General features: G+C 45.4%; 1 protein-coding gene across 3 annotated transcripts in view; it reads right to left on the bottom strand.

Moving 5' to 3' along the window:
* Nucleotides 1-734: 734 nt before the first annotated feature.
* YPEL2 (yippee like 2) overlaps nucleotides 735-24,135 on the bottom strand; it is a 64,996-nt gene continuing 41,595 nt past the window's right edge. For all 3 annotated transcript variants that reach the window (XM_033183703.1, XM_033183705.1, XM_033183704.1), the window contains exons 3-5: nucleotides 11,151-11,194; nucleotides 9,725-9,833; nucleotides 735-4,160 (exon numbers count right to left, since the gene is read on the bottom strand). In XM_033183703.1, the coding sequence (XP_033039594.1) occupies nucleotides 4,071-4,160; nucleotides 9,725-9,833; nucleotides 11,151-11,194 (243 nt within the window). In that variant the 3' untranslated portion in view covers nucleotides 735-4,070. The remainder of the gene's footprint in view (nucleotides 4,161-9,724; nucleotides 9,834-11,150; nucleotides 11,195-24,135) is intronic.

Genomic DNA, 24,135 nt, shown 5'->3' with positions numbered 1-24,135 from the left:
GATGGGATTACAGGCTTGAGCCACCGCGCCCGGCCTTAATGTTCTTTTAATCCAAACCAGTTAATGTTTAACATGATGTGGCTTCTAAAACAGCTGGAGCCCTGCGATACGTGATTAATACACTCTCATCTCAGTTAGAAGCACAGATTTGACTGTGCTCCATCTTCACAAACAACAGATCTCCTTTACAGTCTGTAAAAGCTGAGCACACAAAGCAAGAAAAAGGAGCAAACCTGCAACAGCTCCATGCTCAGGAAAACAAAAAATCCTCGTGGGTTCTGCTGTTGGTCCACTCAAAAACAGAAACAACCAGAGAAAAAGAGAAAAACTGTATGCGCCCGAAGTGTAAACTGTAGTTACAGTGTCCCCACTCAAGAAAACAGGAGGCACAATTGAAAGTGCTTTTTACACACACGCGCGTGCACACACGCACAACCAAAAACGTGATTCTGATTTGTTGGAAATTCTTCCAACAGGAAGAATCACTGTAAGTTGTTACTACTACTAAATTAACTTGGTTTTATTTATTTTCTTTTCTAGTCAATACTGATACAAGAAAATATTTCAATTCTCAACCTGATTAATGTACTGCAGAGTCTGTTCCACTGGGGAAAAAATGCAGAGAGGCATTGCTTTAAAGCCTTGATCCAGATTAAAGTGATAGAGACCTTAAAAAAAAAAAAAACCAAAAACGTGTATTGGTGATCACTGTTTCCCTTAAAATATACTTCATGAAATGCAAAGGAAACCATAGAATTTAAAATGAAAATAAAAAGTGCTCTCAGGGGATCTGAGAAAACAGCACCAAATATATTATTTAAAAAATTAAATATTATTTACAAAAGTATATTTTACAAGCAACTGTTTCTTTTATATATATCCACTTGAAAATCTCTTTATAAAGGGTCATCTCTTTTGCACACACTGATCCACCAGTAAAAATGCACTCTAGCCTATCCTCGTGAACTCAGGAAGAACACTCAGTCAGGTCCAGCTGACAGCTTGTGGGTATCGAGTTTGGCTGTATTTGATTCATGTCAAATCAATCCATCAGCAGCCTGAGACTAATGTCCCGGGTCCCGAGGGGTCTGGGTCTACTCCAGGGTGGCCAAGGTCATATGACCTAGGGTGGCACAGGGGAGATGGAGCTAGAGAGTCTGCTGGCTGGACTTCAGTTCCAAACGAAGGCAGCTGCTGGCTGAGGTATAGAACTTCATGCCTTTCCCTTTCTCAAGTCTCCTTACTCTGTCTCTACTCCCCACACCCCGCCCCCAAACTTGACCAACAAACTCCAATTCCCCCAACCCACCTGGGGTGAATGAATGAGGTCTTTGGTTATGCTCTAAGTCAATAATTTGGTGAGGAAATTAAAGAATGAACTGACTGAGGCCATGAGTTAATTTAGCATCTCCAGAGCTCAGCTGTGGCCTCTCCAAGGCTGCTCAATGTTAGACAGACAACCCATGAACAGAGCGAATGTTGTAAGAAGCACTTTTGGTTTCACTGACACAAAGGGAAAGCCTAATGAGTTTTTTTCCCCTGTAGTTATGGAAAAACCAACACTCTACTCAGCTCTCTCACAGCAAGTATGGCGCCTTACACCCACTGGAGGCTCACTGGATAGTCACTGAAAAAAAAACACTCAGAACCAGGGTCTGACTGGAGCCTGCTCTGATCCATGCAACAGTCAAAGGCCTCATCCCCAAGGAAGAACAGTGGCACACTGGCCTTCTTCTCTGCCCCCCTGGAAACTTGAGGGCACCCCATGTCTAGCTGATGTCACCACATTCCATTTTCAGTTTGAAAGACAAAACACCTACCCCATGTTTAACCCCCATTTTCTTCCTATGGGAAAGACTATCAGTAAATAGCCAGGACAATCCCTGAGGAAAGGGTCTAAGGAAAATCCATAAAGGAAGACTTTCCTGAGGAGGGGAAGGGAGAGAGGGGAAATCCATGGCTTCTGTGCCGGGAAGCCGGCTTAGGAATGTGAAAGTTGAAAAACCATTTCATTGAGAACTTGGGCCTGTGAGCCAGAGAAACTGTTCTTCTGGGAGCAGAATTCAATATTTCTTCTGAACCTCAGTCTACCTTGCAGTAAAGTGGGAAGAACAACTTGATCTCCCAGGGCTGTGAAAGCACTGGGAAGATCTGGACAAGATGCCTTGGGGAACAAAAGTCAATTTCTAAGAATCCATTTGTCTTACAGGGGCTCTCTCCTGAGAATCCTGGAGCTATCCCGGTTTCTGTCAGTCCTGCCACCTGCCCCTGGCAGGGCAACCCCACACCTGTCTTGGGGCTCCCATTCCACCATCAGTGCGTGGAGACACACAAAAAAGCATTTCCACCAAGGACGCGCTCCCAACAGAAATTGGTTCTGCTGCAGATTTGATTCTGAAAAGCTCCTGGGCTGTTGGCTGCTTTCATCTCAGTTCATTGCTTTACAGAGTATCCCATCAACTCATTCTTTTGTGAGACTTTTAGGGTGAATTTTCCGAGAGGGTCGGCCTACTTGGAGAAGGAGATGCTGAGAATTACCTAACACGCACAATAATATATTCAGTCTAAGAAATAAAATGAACCCAGTTAAATGAGTTTCAGTCATATACTGTGGACTGGCTGAATTGCTGTAGAACAGACTTCACAGTGTTGATTAAATGTAACAGACTCCTCTTTCTCTTATGGGCCTTACAGGGATGCTCTCCACTTCCCTAATCGAAGGATGTTTGGATGTGGGGAAAGGGTAATATCAGAATTTGGGCAGAACTCCTCCCTGCTGCTGGACCACACTGACAGCAGATTTCTCTCCATGCAAGACATTCAGACCTAAGTCGGGCAATTAGGGGCATGAGGAATCTACCAGCCAGGTTATTACTAAGCTCAGAGCCTGGGGCCCATGCTTTCTACAGTCTACAGTAACAGGACTGGAGAAAAACACCCAAAACTCTATGAACAAGAAATTGTTGATCCCACGGAAGCCACTGTAAAACCAAGGAGGAAAGATGGACCAAACCTGAACTGGTTCCAATCTAAACCCCTCCAGGGATTACCCCTACCCAGTCCCCTCCCTTACCACACTCCTCTTATGAGGGGTCAGAAGGAAGGGCAGTAAGAATTGCTAATTGATCCTACTTTTTATTTCTCTGGCTCAATATCTGAGCCATTTCTTCAGAGCTCCCAAACTGCAGCCCCTTTGTGCCCTGCTCTCCTCAATTACTGATTTTACTTGGTTGCTGGTCAAAGCCTTTGGGATATTTGGATGTTAAGCCCATTGCAAATGACAGTCCCCTCACACCTTATCTATGGTGCCTAAAGAGGCAAAGATGATGATTGCCCAGAGACTGAGCGAGGCATCAGAGTCATCGCACCCACCTGGCCACCGCCCAAGTCACTCACTGCTGCCAGAACACTCCCCCACTCAGCCCAGGAGAACCAGGCCCTTGCCCCGCCAACTAGAATCAGGGCCACATCTTTGTGCTCATTTGCTAACCTGGCACATTTGGTGTCAGGAACAGAAGCTTCTGGTCAGAGAGAATGCAGTCATGAGGTATTTTTTTTTCTCTTTGTCCTTTTAGTCAAGTCAATTATTTCAAGCCTAAGTTATCAGGTCTCCAGGAGCAGCGCAATTTTGTTCCTACCTCCACCCTTCCACCCCTTCCCCGCGCCAGGATCCTTAAGAGTTTCCCCTTTCCCTCTTCCTCACGCCCCCATGCCACTGCTCGCCTGACAAGAGGCCATCAGGCAGCTCTCGCACGGGCCCTGCGGCCCTTACCAAGGTGGGCTGCCGCCACGCGGACAAGGATCTGTTCCTTTTGTTGTTTTGTTTTCAGCCAAAACTAGAACAGAGAGAGAAGCCAGGATCAACTCACAAACAGATACAAAGCAAAGAGACAGAGAGACAGCGATTTAGAGGCCGGTCACCAGAAAGATGGCGTCAGGGTGGGAGGATGCCCCAGATGGCAAGGCCCCTAAATGGATGGAACCAAGTGTCAGTCACTCTCTCACGCTTGGGAAGAATGTTCGGTTGAATGGCGTTCACGTGGACACTGGGTTGGGTAGATGCTGTCCAATCAGTCCCAGCCATTGTCCTTGATCATGTGTGCTAGCTCAATGATGTATTTGCCTTCTTTATATTTCTGGCTGCTTTCAAAAGCATGTTCCTAGGAAATACAGAGGAAGAGAAGAGATACTGAACAACCGAAGACAAGAAAATATTTTTTTTTTTTTTGAGGCGGAGTCTCACTCTGTCACCCAGGCTGGAGTGCAATGACACAATCTCAGCTCACTGCAACCTCCACCTCCCGGCTTTGAGTGATTCTCTTGCCTCAGCCTCTCAAGCAGATAGGGTAACAGGCACCCGCCACCATGCCTGGCTAATTTTTGTATTTTCAGTAAAGAGGGGGTTTCACCATGTTGGCCAGGCTGGTCTCTAACTCCTGAGCTCAGGTGATCCACCCACCTTGGCCTCCCTCATCCTGCTGGGATTACAGGCATGAGCCACTGCATCTGGCCGAGGAAATGACTTTCGTAGCAGAAAAGCAGGGGCGGATGACAGGTATCAGCGTCACCGTGGTCTGGTCCCAGCTTCACCCTCAGTGAGATGATTCCTACCCCTCAAGCACTTTATGTCCCCCTCGCTTAGCTGCAGAACTGAGGCAACGCCAGCACTTTCACAATATTACAACAGAATTTTCCAGGAGCTTCACTCATTTAAGTCTTTGCAATGTCACCCCCTCAGTAAGGTCTTCCCCAGCTACCCTACTTAAAATGCAACTTCCACTCCGTACTCCCTTTCTGCCTTCTGCCCCAACCCCTGCTTTAGTTTTCTCCACTGTACTTCTCACTTCTGAACATACATTATAATTTGCATTTCTATTTTGTTTATCCTCTGTCTCCCATGACTACAATATAAACTTCATGGAGTGCATAGACTTTCATATTTAGTTCATGGCTGTAGCCTTAGAAGACTGCCTGGCACATAACAGAATTTCAATACATAATTGCTGAATGAATTAGTACATTTACATATATATATATATAAATCTTGGTTTCTGGTGCTAACGGAAGTTTGCCCTGTGGATAGATCCATAAAGTTTCTGTGTCATTCCTGCTAGTTTCTAAGAACACAGGAAAGCCTGGTTCTAATTTTAAATTGTACTTGTTAGGCTCAGAGATGACAGTGAGAGGAACAAAATACTCAGAGGCCAGACAGGTCTCCTTTTCAATCAGTTTTTCTTGCTGCTTCTATGTCAGATGTGTGGAGACAGGAGCCGTATAAACTCCAGGCCAGAGAACCTGGCAGCCCTCAAGCCCCCAGCAACTGCCAGCCTCCCAGAGGGAGAATGTCATACTAACCACCTGGCATGTGACTTTTCTAAACCCACAGCACTGTGGGCTCTCCCAGCGAATAAACCCCACCGAAAGAAGTCCTGCAGAGGCAGAGGATATAGGGCTCTTTTGTTTGCAGAGATATACGCGTAAGAACATCTTGGTGTATTCTCTGAAGAACACTGGTCATCTGTGTCTCAGCTCCATATGCACAAGCAGTGGACATCAGCCCTTCCCGGAGCCCCCAGAATTAGTAAGGAATTGAGGCGTACCGTTGGGGGTTCTGGGTCACAGTTGTATCAACTGTATTTTCTGTTCTAGAGCTCAGGGGCTTTGAATTTCAGAACAAGAGCTCAGGCACACCACAGCAGCAATTTCCCTAACACTTCATTATTCCCTGTCTCTGTGCACACACACGCACACATGCATGTATACGCACGACAGAGCAATGTGTTTTGGGAATAAGGTCCGTTGTTCCATAGTAATGTGTTTGGGTGGGAAGGAGGAGAAAGCAAAACTAAGGTAATGAGTTTCCCATGACAAAAAAAAAAAAAATTCGGCTGGGCATGGTGGCTCACACCCATAATCCTAACCCTTTGAGATGAGGCAGGAAGATTGCTTGAGGCCAGTTTGAGACCAGCCTGGGGAACATGACAAAACCTAATCTCTACAAAAAAAAAAAAAAAAAAATCAAAAATCAGCTGGGTGTGATGTCATGCACCTGTGGTCCCAACTACTCGTGAGGCTGAGGCAGGAGAATCATCTGGGCCCAGGAGGTTGAGGCTGCCGTGAGCAAGACTGCACCACTGCACTCCAGCCTGGGGCCTGTCTCAAAAATAAATAAATAAATAAATAAAATAAAATAAAATAGAACTGGGAGATTCACACCTACTTTACAGAGGTAACAATGGGGTGGTTCACGCCTGTAATCCCAGAACTTTGGGAGATCAAGGTGGGTGGATCACTTGAGGTCAGGAGTTTGAGATCAGCCTGACCAACATGGTGAACCCACGTGTCTACTAAAAATACAAAAAATTTAGGGCCGGGTGCAGTGGCTCATGCCTGTAATACCAGCACTTTGAAAGGCTGAGGAAGGCGGATCACGAGGTCAGGAGTTCAAGACCAGCCTGACCAACATGGTGAAACCCTGTCTCTACTAAAAATACCAAAAAATTAGCCAGGCATGGTGGCACAGGCCTGTAATCCCAGCTACTCTGGGGGCTGAGGCAGGTCCTGCTTGAACCCGGGAGGTGGAGGTTGCAAGTGAGCTGAGATCTACACCACTGCACTCCAGCCTGGGTGACAGAGCGAGACTCCATCTCAAAAAAAAAAAAAAAAAAAAAAAAAAAAAAGGAAGGTGCCCTGGACTTGCACATAGGAGGTGACGGATGCATATTTGGGGTCCCTGCTGTGCTGTGCACATCCCAGTGCTTGTCAGGCTGTTTGATCTGTTTTCACGTTGGTTTTCCTCCTGAGCTGTCATCATGACTGTCAGCACTTTGAGGGCAGGCACTGGATCTTGTCCATTTTTTTAGTATTTAGTCAAAGGCTTTTGATAAACCTTTTGTCAAAAGGATGAATCGTTTTATCTGAACCTCAAGCATGGAACAAAACCAACCAACTCAGGCTCGTCGTGTGTCTTCAATCCAGCAATCTTCAGGGCAGTGAGACAGCCAAGAGGCTGGGAAACACGGGAAGGGGAGAACTTTTCTGCACTTGATCTTAGCCAAAAGGCCAAGAAGCAATGAAGAACATTTCTGGATAATCACGAGCAGAACTGTGTCCCCCACCCCAGATCACCCAGAGGGGGCCTGTGACTGTACAGAGGGAACAGAATGGCCAAGTCCAGATTCTCCCACAGGAACAACCAAGTCGACCATAGGAAGCTGTGGCTAACCCATCTTGGCACCACACAACACACTGTCTAGGTTTTTTTTGGGGGGGGTGGACAGAGTCTCACTCTGTCGCCCAGGCTGGAGTGCAACGGCATGATCTCGGCTCACTGTAACCTCCGCCTCCTGGGTTCAAGCAATTCTCCTGCCTCAGACTCCTGAGTAGCTGGGATTATAGGTACCCACCACCACACCTTGGTAGAGATGGAGTTTCACTATATGTTGGCCAGGCTGGTCTCGAACTCCTGATCTCAGGTGATCCACCCACCTCAGACTCCCAAACTGCTGGGGTTATAGGCCTGAGCTATTGTGCCTGGCCCCATTTTTGTTTGTAATCCTGAAGATTTCCAGGGAATGGGGAAAATGGAATCTGAAGGCAGTGCTACCAGGCTCCACTGCAGATTCCACCTGGGGCAGTTTTGTTGTTGTTGTTGTTTTCTTTTGTTTTTTTAATGATTTCCACATTTTCCAACTATTTCAATGGAATCATAATTCTGTGCCTGGCATCTATTGCTCACATTATTTTATATGTGTATAAACATATTTTTTTTTCCCCAAAAGATGTTATTTTTAGAGCAGCATTAGGGTCACAGCAAAACTGAGCAGAAAGTACAGAGATTTCCCACATACCCGCTACCCACCTCCAGGTTCCCCCACTATCAAAATCCCACACCAGATTGGAACATTTGTTACAATGGATGAACCTACATTGACATATCATTAGCACTCTGCAGCAGGTCTGACAACTCCTTCAGGCTCCTTCAGAAGCCAGAGGCAGTTCATGAGCCATATGACAGGATAGGGAATTTGAGACATTTTACATGGACTAAATTGCCTTCCCAGAGACAGGAAGACCAACTTTTCAATATCCTCACAATGACAGGGAGGGCAAGAATAGAAAGGAGTGTGCAATGCATGGATGTACACACGCAGGCTGAAAAAATCTGCCAACAATAATAACAATAACAATTTAAGTAAATTTTCACTGACATATGCTCTATGCAAGGTGAAGACCTAAGTGTTTTACGGGCATGATCCTATTTAACACTCAAACCAACTCTAAGTATGAGGAAACTTAGCATAGAAGCTAAGTAGCTTGTCCAAGGACACACAGACAAATAAGTCATGGAGCCCAAATTTGAACCTCACTCTAGCTGCCTAGATGGTTCTTAGAGGGTTGCCTAGATGGTTCACGCTAGCTAGAGGGATTATAGGGGCAGTGTCTATGGTTATATGGTGACCCCAGCGCATGTTAGAACAATCAGTCCCCAGTGTTGAGGCAGATCCTGGCCCTTCTCTCCTCTCACTCTGGCAAAGGACTGCTCACTTTTCCCTGGCCCCAAAGGGACCTTAACATTTTTTGCTGAGTTAAACAATGAAAGAATAATTGTCCATTTGGGAGAGGTCCACCCATGACTACATCTGACAGTGGATGTTAATTAAGGCAGTTTTTGATAATGACTTGCTCAGGGCCTGGGACCTAGGTGTTTTAGGAATATTTATTGGAGCATCAAAGTATAGTGGCTTCAGAGCATGGGTTCTTGATCAGGCACGGTGGCTCATGCCTATAATTTCAGCACTTTGGGAGGCCAATTTGGGAAGACTACTTGAGCTCAGGAGTTTGAGGCCAGCCTGAGCAACACAGTGACACCCTATCTCTATTTATTAAAAAATAAATTTGTTGGCCAGGCACGGTGGCTCACACCTGTAATCCCAGCACTTTGGAAGGCTGAGGCTGGTGCATCACCTGAGGTCAGGAGTTCGAGACCAGCCTGGCCAACACGGTGAAATCCTGTCTCTACTAAAAATACAAAAAATAAGCCAGATGTGGTGGCGCATGCCTGTAATCCCAGCTACTTGGGAGGCTGCGGCAGGAGAATTGCTTGAATCCGGGAGGGGGAGGTTGCAGTGAGCCAAGATCACACCATTGCACTCCAGCCTGGGCGACAGAGCAAAACTGTCTCAAAATAAAATAAAATAAAATAAATTTGTTTAATATTTAAAAAAGAGCATGGGCTCTGTGTCAGAATACTACTACATGGTCGCCTCCTTTGAGAATGAAAAATTTAGAAATAAAAAATAAAAGAATATTACATGGATTCCTACCCTGGTGTGGCTATTAAATGGCTAGATTGCCTTGGACATATTGTTAACCTCCTTAAGTCTCAGTATCCCTATCCATAAAATAGAGGTGAAGATAGCACCTAACCTCTAAGGCTGCTGATGTATGGCTGGCATACAGTGAGCTGTCGAGAAAGGTTATATGCCATTACTACTATTATTTATTACATCTAAAGGGGTGTGTGTCTCAGGGGTAGGTGTGAATAGGAGGAGGGAAATATATCAACAGAAAGGAAAGAATGAATGTGGTAGACAGGTGACTATCCTGGTCTAAGACAATCCCACAAGGCCATGGAAAGTCAGTAGAAGAACATGTTCTTCTGGCATAAGGCTCTTGGCAATTCCCTTCCAGCCCTCTACCAACCAGGCTCTTTTATACTTACATATTTCCAGCCCAGAGTGGTTTTGCAGTTTTCACAGTAAATGTCTGCGACTGCATGCAGTCCTGTTAGCAACACTCGCTCTTCTGCAGGCCCACAGCCCACATTAACTCTATGTTGAGGCACAAAAAGAGAGAGTGGGTAGTCAGTGACATGCATATCAGTCATTCAAGCTGAGCTTCCAGCAAAAATTAACTGGGCAAGGCTGCCCCAAAGGGAGCCAACCCTGAGCTGAGCGGGTCTAAACCAATTCCCAAAAGATGGCCACAGGGAACTATCTCAGCTGGAAGGAATTTCAGATCTGCAAGTTCTAGTGGAGTGGGTCTACTGAAATAATCTTTATGGTTGAGAGTTTGCTTAAAATTTTAATTTTTCTGGCCGGGCGCGGTGGCTCAAGCCTGTAATCCCAGCACTTTGGGAGGCCGAGACGGGCGGATCACGAGGTCAGGAGATCGAGACCATCCTGGCTAACACGGTGAAACCCCGTCTCTACTAAAAAAAAAAAAATACAAAAAATTAGCCGGGCGAGATGGCAGGTGCCTGTAGTCCCAGCTACTTGGGAGGCTGAGGCAGGAGAATGGCGTAAACCCAGGAGGCGGAGCTTGCAGTGAGCTGAGATCCGGCCACTGCACTCCAGCCTGGGCGACAGAGCAAGACTCCGTCTCAAAAAAAAAAAAAAAAAAAAAAAAAATTTTAATTTTTCTAACAAATACTTTCAATCTGTGACTTAGGGGGACAAGCTGACAGCCACACTGTGAAGTCCACAGCCATAGGCACAGGTCCTCACAGCTTACTGAGGACTGAATGACGCTGAAGATGCCACACATGGCAGCACAGTGTGGTCCTCATACAGGAATGAGTGATCCCTGGGTGCTGAATAGGATCTACTCCTTCACAGGGTGCCCAGCTCAAGCCACAGGCCAGATTTCCATTTTTACAGTTTATCAGGCTTATGTGGGCTTCACCTTCCCTTCCCAAGCAAGAGGTGATAAACCTGGTGCCCGGGAATGGCTGAGGGCCCTGGAAACTATGCATCTGCCTGAAGTGGGCCTTCCTTCCTCCTTAGGTCCCATGGCAGATCTTGGTGTCTTATTCACCCCTATTCTCCTCCCCAGTGACATATCTCAGATCTCATTATGAGCCCTCCATGTTGAGGCTCTCAGAATCTCCTCAGCTTCTTCCCTGGGGGACTACAGTCCTCTGATGTGCCCTCTGAGGGGAGTGTAGTGAATATATTATTTTTAGCCAGAGATGTTGGCAAGAAATGTTCCCCAAAGGTAACTGACTACCAATTGTGGAGAGTAATGCTCCACAGAGTTTTACTGTGGCAGAGAAGGCAGGGTTCATTGTTTAATCATCATCAAGGACTGCTTTTTCCCAGCCCTCGAATCTGCACCCCACAAGGAATGTACCATTCAGAGGCACTCACACTGAGTTAAAGAGGTATGCTCGTCCTTGACTTCCTTGGAACGACTGAAATGCAAGAAAACAAATCGATAGTTAGACATCCATTTCACCCACTCGTTTGGGAAACTGACCCCAATCGCAATAAGCATGACCTTCCAGGACTGACACAGCAAAAGGGAGTACTGAGCCAGTTAATGGTGCTGCTGGCAGATGGCATGGGGGCAGAGAATATGGCAGAATAAACAGAGCCACAAAGCTCGATCTGGCCCACTGGACTGTTTTCACTAGCCCAGGTGACAAAATAAAAAAAACCCAAACCCACCATGTCATTAAAAACTTCTTCCCTCCTGACATTGCCTGATACAATTAATTCATGTGAGATCATTAATCCGCATTGGCGTTCCTGGTCCCACTTGATTTTAGCCATCTGTGCTGGCCACAGCTTTCCCAGGCTGGCCCAGGCATGGAAACCACCACAAGCTCTTTTGCTTGGCCTCTTGGTCCAGCCCTAACAAAGGCAGCAAAAAATCCCCAACCCAAGAATAAACTATCCAACTCACACTCATCATTTGTCATGCCTTCTAGAAGCTTCTAAGTGCCATGACAGTTTACAATCCTAAATGGGAGCACAGGAGCTCTTTTGAGATGTAAGCAACTCGATCTCAGCATCACAGAAACGCTCATGAAGCAGCAATTCCACTTTAACCTCTAGCTTTACACAGGGGTTTCTTTCTTCTGGCTGGAGGGAGGCAGGGAACAGGAGAACCGGGAGCCAGAGCCTGCCATGCAATCTGACATCTGCTTTCATTAACACAGGCCCTGTCCATGTTTTCCCTCTCTGGTTACACTGAGAAGCCTGCCTGACATGAGCCAGCCATGTTCTGCACTGCTGCCTGCATTTTTAATGTGGCCTAACAACGGTGTCCTGAATTTAATATCTTAGTCTGCCCTGAAAAGCAACCAACAAACAAGGAGGTGAGTGGCTAACAGATGACTAGAGGGTAGGTGAGCACCAGACAGGACTCAGATTAGCACGTGAGACAACCATTTTTGTCGGATGTGCAGGACGTCAGAGATCAGTGCTGCCGGCCAGTGTGAAAGACAAATTTTTTTTTTTTTTTTGAGATGGAGTCTTGCTCTGTCACCCAGACCAGAATGCAGTGGTGCGATCTCGGCTCACTGCACCTCCATCTTCTGAGTTCAAGTAATTGTCCTGCCTCATGGGTGTCCTGTCATGGGTGGCACCCAATGACACCCATGTTCTGGACTCTTCACGTTCCCTGCGTCTCCTTTTTCTTTCTTTCCTTTTTATCCCCCCCAAGATAGTCTCACTCTGTCACCCAGGCTGCAGTGCAGTGGTGTGACTGTGACTCACTGCAGCCTCCACCTTCTGGGCTCAAGCGATCCTCCTGCCTGAGCCTCCTGAGTAACTGGGACCAAAGGTGCATACCACCATAACCAGCTATTAAAAAAAAATTATGGAGACAGGGTCTTGTCATGTTACCCAGGTTGGTCTTGAACTCCTAGGCTCAAGCAATCCACCTGCCTCAGCTTTCCAAAGTGTTGGGATTACAGGCGTGAGCCACCGCACCTAGCCTGTTTTCCTTTGTCTTAGCACTAGCATCCTGGATTGAAATCATCTGTTTATTTATCTCACTCCCTCAGTAGACTGTGAGCTCCCTGAAGGCGTGCGCCATGTCTACAATCTCTCTCTGAATGCCCAACACATAAGCATGTGCATCTGGCACAACAGTAGTCATTTATTACATATTCTGAGTCAATTAAATTGTCTCTAGTTTCTTTCGTTTTCTATAAACAACTTTACTGAACTATAAGTGACATAATAAATGGTATATATTTGAAGTATACCGCTATCACCACAATCAAGATTAAACTGCCCATCACACCCAAACATCTCCTCATATCCCTCTGAATCCTCCCCTCTGAATCCTCTTACCACTTATAGATCCATAGGTGATTACAGCTTTCTGTCACTATAATTTATATTTTCTGGAATCTTTTTTTGAGACAAGGTCTCACTCTGTCACCCAGGATGGAGTGTAGAGGCACGATCATGGCTCACTGCAGCCTTGATCTCCTGGGCTCAAGTGATCCTTCTGCCTCAACCTCCTGAATAGCTGGGACTACAGGGGTGCACTACCGTGCCTGGCTAATTTTGGAATTTTTGTAGAGATGGAATCTTGCCATGTTGCCCAAGCTGGTCTCCTGAGCTCAACCGATCCACCCAATCTGCCTGCCTTGGCCTCCCAAAGTGCTGGGATTACAGATGTGAGTCACCACAACCAGTCTAGAGTTTTTTAAAATAAACGAAATGTATTTTCATTTACAGTGTATATGTGTTTGACTTTTTTCACTCAGCACAATTCTTTTTTTTTTTTTTTTTTTTTGAGACAGAGTCTTGATCTGTCGTCTGGGTTGGAGTGCAGTGGCCGGATCTCAGCTCACTGCAAGCTCCGCCTCCCAGGTTTACGCCATTCTCCTGCCTCAGCCTCCCGAGTAGCTGGGACTACAGGGGCCCGCCACCTCGCCCCGCTAGTTTTTTGTATTTTTTAGTAGAGACGGGGTTTCACTATGTTAGCCAGGATGGTCTTGATCTCCTGACCTCGTGATCCGCCCGTCTCAGCCTCCCAAAGTGCTGGGATTACAGGCTTGAGCCACCGCGCCCGGCCATCACAATTCTTTTAGGATTCATCCATGTTGAACATATCAACAATTTATTCCCTTTTTGCTGCTGAGTAGAGTATTCTATTTTATGGATATCACAGTTCATTTCTTTTTGGTTTGGTTTTAATAAGAGATTTGAACTAGCTGCCCTTCAAATCCCCTTCTAGCTTCAAAATTATATTCTATTATTCCATGGTCCTAAGTTACAGGTAATTTGGAATGTCATCCTCTAAGAAACATTTGCTAAGACCTTCAAGTTCAGAGCTTAGAAGAAGGTGGCTATTGGGAAACAAATCCCAGAAGAAGGCAGACAGGAAAGTAACAGGAAGCAACAGAGCTTCACCGTTAATGACAGAGAAAGGCTTTGAATAATGCATTCACTTCCTTCTCACCCCTGGATCACTGACTCTGCCAGACACAATTAGAAATACAGGGAGACAGGCAACATTGTGAGACTTACCAGGGTAGCGGTATCCCAGCAAGGTGTGCAAGACAATCCCCCAGACAACCCTTTTCTCCAGGGCAGCAAGGAAACACTAGCTCATTTTATATATTTTATCTTTAAAAACTAAGTTTTGCTAAACGGTTACAATACATGGATTGCCACTAGGCCTTCCCTGGACTGGCATGTGTCCTGTATGTATAGGTATCTGGAAGGAAGGGGCTCCACTGAGGGGGTCAGAGGTGACAAAGGTGTTCTACTTCTGCCTCTGCTTTCAGCGTACAGTGAACACCACTGTTTCTGTGAATAAGGCTAATCTTATTTTTTTGAAAAACAAGATCTTTAAATAACAGGATCTTTGCAATGTTTTGCATATGAGATAGAGTACTACAAAGGGGTTCATTTATGGTAAAGTACCTGGACCTTGTGCTATAGAGAGAACTGGCTTCTGTCAATATTTTTACCTTATATTATTTTTGTGGCTAAAAAATGATATGCTTGTACAAAAATTAATTTGAAATGCAGATATTCAGAAGAAAATCTTTGTGACCTTGTGTTAGAAGAGAGTTCTTAGATACACCAGAAACACAATCTATAAAAGAGAAAAAAACTGATAAACCGAACTTCATCAGAATCAGTCCACATTAAAATGGTTAAATATTTTTTCTTTAACTGACAAAACCAAGTGTTGGCATGAATATGTAGCAACTGGAACTCTCAAACATTGCAAAACAGTACAGCAACTTTGGAAATGAGTCTGGCAATTTCACTTACCCAAGTGAAACGAAAGCCTATGTTCACACAAAAACCTGTATGAGAGTGTTTTTAACAGCTTAATTCATAATCGCCCCAAACTGGAAACAACCTAAATGTCTCAAATGGTGACTGGATAAGTAGACTGGTATATCCATATAATACTATTCTGTAATAAAGAGGAACAAACTATTGATATACAGAGCAACATGGATGAATTTGAAACACATTACGCTAAGAAGATTGGTAAAAAGAATGTTTAACTATAAAAGTTAGTGAGAGAGATGGAATTGATCTGTTATCTTGGTAAAAGAAGAACCGTACTCTTAGGCCCTATAAGAAAAGAAAGTCTTGGCCGGGCGCGGTGGCTCAAGCCTGTAATCCCAGCACTTTGGGAGGCCGAGACGGGCGGATCACGAGGTCAGGAGATCGAGACCATCCTGGCTAATACGGTGAAACCCTGTCTCTACTTAAAAATACAAAAAAAAAAAAAAAAAACTAGCCGGGCGACGAGGCAGGCGCCTGTAGTCCCAGCTACTCGGGAGGCTGAGGCAGGAGAATGGCGTAAACCCAGGAGGCGGAGCTTGCAGTGAGCTGAGATCCAGCCACTGCACTCCAGCCTGGGTGGCAGAGCAAGACTCCGTCTCAAAAAAAAAAAAAAAAAAAAAGAAAAGAAAGTCTTATAATCACTATTAGACTATATATTTATAAGACTATAAAACTAAATAGACTGTAAGACACCCAGGTCCTAAGACTTATCTATGTTAAACCTCATATGACTCATATTCAAAGAGTGAATTTTACTGTATGTAAATTAAAATTTTTTTAATTATTAAATTTGTAAAATAATAAGTCATTTCTAAAATCTATGCCTGCACACTCTATTCCTATATCTGTACAATTAGGAATTGTAAGCAATTCCCTAATCGATTTAAAACTATTCTACACAAAGAGTTTCAGAGGGGTTTGAACCTTTGTTCATTTTCATATTTTTTAATTCTTTTTTTAAAATTATGTTTGTGAGGATAATTCTGAAATATCGTAAGAATACTTTTCAGTGCTAGGTGTGATGGCTCATGCCTATAATCCCAGCACTATGGGAGGCCGAGGCAGGAGGGCCACTTGAGGTCAGGAGTTTGAGACCAATTGGTCAACACAGTGAGACCTCATCTTTACAGAAAAAACCCAAAACCAAAATCAAAAAACCACTTTTCTTGAGAGTTTTCAAGAACAACCCTCTCATTAGGTCTTTTGAATTACTGTATCAGAAAGTGATCAACCAAGATTTTTTTTTTTTTTTTTGAGACGGAGTCTCGCTCTGTCGCCCAGGCTGGAGTGCAGTGGCCAGATCTCAGCTTACTGCAAGCTCCGCCTCCCGGGTTCCCGCCATTCTCCTGCCTCAGCCTCCCGAGTAGCTGGGACTACAGGCGCCCACCACTGCGCCCGGCTAATTTTTTGTATTTTTAGTAGAGACGGGGTTTCACCGTGGTCTTGATCTCCTGACCTTGCGATCCGCCCGCCTCAGCCTCCCAAAGTGCTGGGATTACAGGCGTGAGCCACCGCGCCCGGCCCAACCAAGATTTTTTTAAAGGAGTATATCCAATCACATATACCTTCAATAAAATTTAAAACAATTTTATAATTATTTTCTTTCATCCATTTAAATTATATAAATGTTCATTAAAAACTGTATGCTTACAATGTACATATTACATGGCAGCACACATATGTAATTTATAAATAAGTATATACATATTAAGAGTTTATGCTCAAACATTTTACTGATAGGGGTATGCCATTTTAAAAGTGTGAAGGCCAATGTTCTGGGGCTTCCTGTCTGCTTCCAGGCTGGTCCTAAGAGTCACTTTCTCTGGCCTGACACAGATTAGAATTCCTAGAGAGAGTTGGGGTGGGGGAGGGCACGTGGCAGAGCAGAGAAATGCCAGCCAGGCCCTGAGGCACCTCCAATGCTTCCTCCAGGCCTGGTTTGAGAGAGCCTGCTGGGAGAGGCCCACACGTACAAAGGGTACTGAACCCCCTCTCAGGGCTGTCCTGGTGGCCACAGCCAGTCAGGTTCCCGTGAGGAGCACTATCTATGAACCTCTGTTTCCTCAGCCTGGCACTCGGGATCAGCTGTGTTTTTTGAGGCAGAGCTCTGGAAGCCTTTTCCATCATGGGTTCCATTCTGGGGCCCCTGCCAAGTCAACAATTATGATGAGAAAAACAGCCATGGAGAACAACAAGCTTCTTGCAGATAGACACAGACAAGAATAGCCCCAGCTGGGTTACTGGATCCTGTGGGGCCCAGCCCTGCCTGGCACGGCCTGGCACTCCCTGGAGTGAGGGTGGTACCGAAGGTGGGGAGACAGAAAGGAAGTTAAGGAAGCAATTAGAATAAAGCAAACAGAATTTCAGACCAGGAGATGCCAAACAGACTGTCAGACACATTTGTTTGCTGTCATTACTGCCAGGCAACAAGGCAGCTCTTTTCCATGTTGTGTATCAACCAAGGCTGGTGTGCAGGCCTCCAGGAAAGGGTTTTTGTTTTGTTTTTTAAGCCGCACAAAACTTTTCTTCTGCCCTTTAAAGTAACGTAATAGTTCCAGGCCCAGCCCTTCCAGCCAGCTCAAAGGAATGGAAAGGGCTTTGAGTTTCCTGTTTAGTAGCCAAAACCACGGATTTTGGGCCCCTTTGCAAGTCTGGAAGGCAGAAACTCCTTTTAAAAGTAGGAGAACCACTGAAAAATGAATACTCTGGATTGAAGCGGGAGGCAGCAACAGAGCAAACGTGTGAGTTTCTTCCCCCGGTGACAGATACAGGTCCTCACCTTGGAGTCCTATTCACTTGAACAGGCTTCTCTCTACATGAAGGGTCCAGCAGAGGAGCAGAGCCTCTCAAACTTCGGCCCCCTTCTCTCTCTAGGAAGATCAACCATTAGCCACCGAGCATATCCCTCAGGAGGTGCAGAGAGATCGGGGAAGCAGACGCCCACCTGCCTCACCAGCTAACACCTGGGAACTAGGTGACCCCTTGCATATCTGCACAGGTTAAGAGGATCTAGTCTTGGCATCAGAAGATTCAGGTTCAAGTCCTGGCTTTACAACTTCAACTTATTAGCCACTTGACCCTGAAAGAGTTAGTTAACCTCTAAGCTGCCCCATCTTTTAAGAGGAAACCATGTCCATTTCCTAGGGTTGCTGAGAACAGTAAGTGAGGTAAATGAAACACAGAGTAAAAAGTCCCTACCTCCCCTCTTTGGCCTTTTCAGGAGCCTGGAGGAGAGAGATGAAAAGGTTGACTCTAACCTACTTGGTTCTTCAAACCTCTTTCTTTGGTGACTTTGGTCTCCCTCTTTCTCTATTATGCCAAAAGGCAAGGCTTCCCCACTTTGCGATTCGATGTCTCCATCAAAATGGAGAGATGGGACTGAAGCTCCCCATGAGACTTTCCAGTTACAATTTTCTGTGAATCCACCTCTCTTAAAGCACCTGGCACTTGCTTCCTCAACTTACCACTCATACACAGTGTTACCTGCACAAGTTTCAAAGAGTCATATTGCCAGGGTACAAGTCCTAGTTGTGCTATATACTAGCTATGTTACTACCTTGAAGCTCATTAACCTCTCTGAGCCACAATTTTCTAGTCTGTAAAACAGGCACAACAAAATAGCTCTCACTCACACCAGATTTGTATAAGAGATAAGTTAGGGCTGGCCGTGGTGGCTCACGCTTGTAATCCTAGCGCTTTGGGAGGCCAAGGAGGGCAGATCACTTGAGGTCAGGAGTTCGAGACCAGCCTAGCCAATATGGCGAAACCCTGACTCTACTAAAAATACAAAAATTAGCTGGGTGTGGTGATGCACGCCTGTAATCCCAGCTACGTGGGAGGCTGAGACAGGAGAATCACTTGCACCTAGGAGGCAAAGGTCGTCGAGATGGCGCCACTGCACTCCAGCCTGTAAGACACAGAAAGACTCCATCTCAAAAAAAAAAAAAAAAGAAGAAGAAGTTAGATATTGTTTACCAAGTGCTTCATAAACTTCAAGACTCTATATACTTTGTTACTGTTAGAATGTTTCTATTATACAGCTTTAAACAAAACTCATTAGGCTAGGCGTGGTGGCTGAAGCCTGTAATCCCAGCACTTGGGGAGGCTGAGGCAGGCGGATCACTTGAGGTCAGGAGTTCGAGACCAGCCTGGCCAACATGGCAAAACCCTGTCTCTACCAAAAATGGAAAAATTAGCCAGGCATGGTGGCACATGCCTGTAATCCCAGCTACTCGGGGGGCTGAGGCAGGAAAATCACGTGAACCTGGGAGGTGGAGGTTATAGTAAGCTGAGGTCACACTACTGCACTCCAGATTGGGTGACAGAGTGAGACCCTGTCAAAACAAAACAAAACAAAAACCCCAAACTTATTGATGTGCTGAGTTCAAAGACAACCAACAAAAAAAACTTATTGGTACAAACATAAACTTGAGCTTTTGAAAATTGAGATGTAATTCACATTACCATCACCCTTTTAAAGTAGACAATTCAGTGGTTCTTATATTCACAAGGTCACGCAACTATCACCACTATCTATTTCCAGAACATTTTCACACTCCAAAAAGAAATCACACACCATTAGCCATCAGCCTCCATCTCCCTTGCCTCCAGCCTCTGGCAAGCATAAATCTACTCTCTGTCTCTATGGATTTGCTCAAGGCACTATATATTTCAACCCTTTAAAGTACTTTTAGGTGTCTCAGTGAGAAGGCATCAGAAATGTTTAGGTAGAGATACAAAGGAGGATTAGTAAAACCTTTGCCCTGAGTGTTGGCTAAACCCCAACAACTCAACAGATCTCACATTCTGTAGGGAAGGGTCAGATCAGTCCTTTTTCCATTCTTTTCTCCAACCATGGCTAGGCCTGGTGAGGTTTCCTATATTGGGTCAAAGTAAGCCATAGGCTCCATTCCAAAGAGCTGGAACCCAAGCAACAGTCCTAGATCCTGTTTGGATTTCAGCCTTGAGGATGCATATGGAGAAAGTGAGAGGGGTGATGATAAAGAACAAAGTTAAAAACTCGAGTGCAACTGAAAGAAGCTGTGAACATTTAGCTAAGAGGAAAGACTGAAGGGGATTTATTCCATCTTCTCTGCAATAAGAACAAGAGGAAATAGATGGAAATGAGGGACTTGAGTTAATTATAAAGGAAGAACTTCCTGACTCTGTTTGTCTTCCACATGGGGATATAGGTCACCAGTGAAGACTAGAATAGAACAAAGCCACTGTATATGCTTATGATTTTAAAAAGACTGTCACACACCTGTCTAGGAACCTTTGAGATGGGGGTAAAAATGCCAAGGGGCGAAAGGATGTTTTTCTTAAGGCCCCTCCTCTCGTGGCTTTGAGCTATGGTAGTCTCCATTCACTCACACATTCCCTCAACAGATGGAGGGAGGGGCAGGGAAGCCACTGGCTCTAAAGGAGGAAATATCTGCTGTGTGGAGTCATAAAATTCCAAGAGCATGGGAACATTCATGATGCTTGGAACTGTAAAACCAAAAGGTGGTGAGGGGCCCTGGGTGCTGGTGTTTTATTGATGAAAGGGAGAGATTTAGCCAGGTACGGTGGCTCACGCCTGTAATCCTAGCACTGTGGGAGGCTGAGGTGGGTGGATCACCTGAGGTCAGGGAGTTCAAGATGAGCCTGGCCAACATGGTGAAACTTAGTCTCTACCAAAAAATACCAAAAAATTGGCTGGGCGTGGTGGTGTGCACCTATAATCCCAGCTACTCGGGAGGCTGAGGCAGGAGAATTGCTTGAGGTGGAGGTTGTAGTGAGCTGAGATCACGCCATTGCACGCCAGCCTGGATGACAGAGTGAGACCTTGTCTCAAAAAAAAAAAAAAAAGAAAGAAAGCAAGGAGGAGACTCTGGGATTTAAGCCATTTAATGATCAGACTTTTCAAATTCCCTTCCTGTTGACCTACACGAACTGGGCCCTTTTAGAGTCCTTTTAGGAGTCTCAGTGACAAGGTATCAGAAATATTTAGGGGAACTAAGCCACTTTCAGGGATGGGCCTAGGGAATGGGGCAGAGAGAGATCCTATAAGATCTGTTGCCTCATGGTGTCGTGTTGCCTGATATTAAAGGGAAAGGATGCAGGCTTTGGAGCCTGAGAGGGACTGGATCCAGCCCTCACTAGCTGTGTAACCTTGGGCCAGTCACTTAATCCTTCTGAGCCTCAGGGTTCTCTACAGAAGGGAGAAACATATTGCCGATTCAATAACACCCTATTCCAGAGGGACATGGTGAAGATGAAACGATTGTGCATTAAATGATTGTGTGTATAGTAAGTACCAAATGCGGCTCATAAAAAGCATTTAATAAATGTGTGTTTCCCTTCACACCAGCACAGTCTTTAAAATGGGAGCTGCGTAACTAGTCTGGAGGGGCCAGGCTGTTCAGTCAGAGCTCCCCAGACTCTTCCAAATCCCCCTACAGCTTAGACCCCGTAAGTTCCTCTCCTATACCTCTTCCAACTATCCTAAGGGCTTCAAATGGGGCTTGGGCAGTGCGGTTGTTCTCTGCTGAATCAGGAGCAGGATAAACCTCTCTAGTCTGTGGCATGGGGTTAGAACAGCAGATGCCAAGGTAAACATGCAGCCAGTGGGAAAGCAGATGCTGCCAGCTCTCAGCATCCTGCAGAGAAGGAGTGAGGCATGGGAAGCAATGCCTCACCCAGAAGGATGGAGAGGACGGGATGGCCATGATCAGATATCCCCATCCTCTACAGAAGAGAGGCCAACATGTCATCCTCACCAGGTCTGTTTAGGAAGTCTAGCTTCTGAGTTAGACACTAAGGGTGGTGCCAGGACACGATGGCAGTCAGTCATTAAGAGCTGGGCCCTCTTCAGTTCCAATATAAGCCAGAATCATCAGGAGGGCTGAAATACTGGAGCTCAAATGTCTCTCAAAGCCATTGGGCCCTTGAAAACAATTGTTAGAGTTAAAAATGATATGTAAATTAATATGCCTAGGAAGAACAAATACCAATTTCCTCACTTATGTTTCAATTTGCATTCCTGATCCCAAAGCCAAATGGGCACTGGCAAATGAAAATGTTCTTATACTTCAAAGGCTGCCTATGAAGTCAGCGGGCAAAACCTACCGACCCCCAAAGTAAGACTTCCTTTGTAACCAATCTAGGCAAAAAAGGCCTGAGAAAGCCACCCTCCACAATGGAAGCCACACGCTACAGAGGGGATTGCTTTGAAAATATTCTTTTTTTTTTCTTTTTTTTTTTTTTTTTTGAGATGATGTCTTGATCTTGTTGCCCAGGCTGACATGCAGTGGCACGATCTGGGCTCACTGCAACCTCTGTCTCCCAGGTTTAGGTGATTCTCCTGCCTCGGCCTCCCGAGTAGCTGGGATTACAGGCACGTACCACCATGCCCAGCTACTTTCTAATAAGCAATCACTACAGTGAAATTAGACTTTGTAGATGAGACTGAGGTGGCTCATAAAAGTGAGTTAGAAATTATGAAATAGGGCCGGGCGCGGTGGCTCAAGCCTGTAATCCCAGCACTTTGGGAGGCCGAGACGGGCGGATCACGAGGTCAGGAGCCATCCTGGCTAACACGGTGAAACCCCGTCTCTACTAAAAAACACAAAAAAGCTAGCCGGGTGAGGTGGCTGGCGCCTGTAGTCCCAGCTACTCGGGAGGCTGAGGCAGGAGAATGGCGTAAACCCGGGAGGCGGAGCTTGCAGTGAGCTGAGATCCGGCCACTGCACTCCAGCCCGGGCGACAGCAAGACTCGGTCTCAAAAAAAAAAAAAAAAAAAAAAAAAAAAGAAATTATGAAATAACAGTCATGGCTCACACTCATAACTACTGTGTATCAGGCAGGATTCAAACAGTAACTCCAAGCAAAGTAACTTAATCCTCTCAACAAAAAACAATGAAAATCAGGTAGGTACAATCATTCTTCCCACCTTACAGATGAGAAAAGTAAGGCAAAGACAGTCTAGGAAATATGCCTAAGGTCAAACAATCTGGCCGGACGCTGTAGCTCATACCTATAATCCCAGCACTTTGGGAGGCTGAGGCGGGCGGATCACCTGAGGTCAGGAGATTCTGACCAGTCTGCCAACATGGTGAAACCCCGTCTCTACCAAAAATACAAAACATTAGCCGGATGTGGTGGTGGGTGCCTGTAATCCAGCTAAAAGAGAGGTTGAGGCAGGAGAATCGCTTGAACCTGGGAGACAGAGGTTGCAGTGAGCCCAGATCGCGCCACTGCATGCCAGCCTGGGCGACAGAGAGAGACTCCATCTCAAAAAACAACAACAACAACAACAACAACGACAACAAAACAAACCCACAATTAATAAATGATGACAGAGGTCTAGGCAGTGTGGCTCTAAAGTCCAGGGGAGAATGAAGATGGGGTCATGAAGGTGCCATCCAAATGACTTCCTAAAAGGAAGGGAGCCTAAACAGAATGAGACTAAAACTGACAGGTATATAGTATGCCAGAAAATGCAAAACATTTTCACATGTGAACTGATAAAACCTCCAAGACAGAAGAGGACACTGAAGCCCAGCACTGTTTAAGAAACTTCCCCAGTTTCACACAGCTTGTAAGTCAAGGTCAAAACTTTAAACCCACAGCTTTGGACTCTAAGTCCCAACATTTTTCTAGAGGGTATTCACTGCGGAAGTCTGTCTCTCTGATGAAGAAGGATGGATCGATCTGTCAGAAGGTATGAAAATCTCTTAGGCTATTCAAATTTCTCTGCTCTGATTCCACACTGACTTAGCAATGTCCTAAATTTAATTCTCGCGCTAAGTGGGTTTATCTTCAACAAAGACAACACACAGTCCAAGCTTTCAGGATGATCTGCTCCACTGTAAATTAATGCATTAGAATTGCATTTTCCCAATTAACTTCCTGTGAGTTGTGTTACTGTGAATCACTTCACCAGAGTTCGGTCACTTGAGTGAACAGATAATATTAAATTTGTACACCTACAATGCTTAAGGCTGACTGAGGACCGCCGAGGGGAATACCCTCTGAGTCCCAGCCTAAAAACAGCTTTTTCATCTCAAGACTGAATGAATGATTCTAATTTAAAATC

This window comes from Trachypithecus francoisi, unplaced genomic scaffold, assembly GCF_009764315.1.
Source record: "Trachypithecus francoisi isolate TF-2019V2 unplaced genomic scaffold, Tfra_2.0 Lachesis_group20, whole genome shotgun sequence".
Lineage (NCBI taxonomy): Eukaryota > Metazoa > Chordata > Mammalia > Primates > Cercopithecidae > Trachypithecus > Trachypithecus francoisi.
Note: the sequence above shows the minus strand (reverse complement) of the source record. Positions and strands in the feature narration are given on the sequence as shown.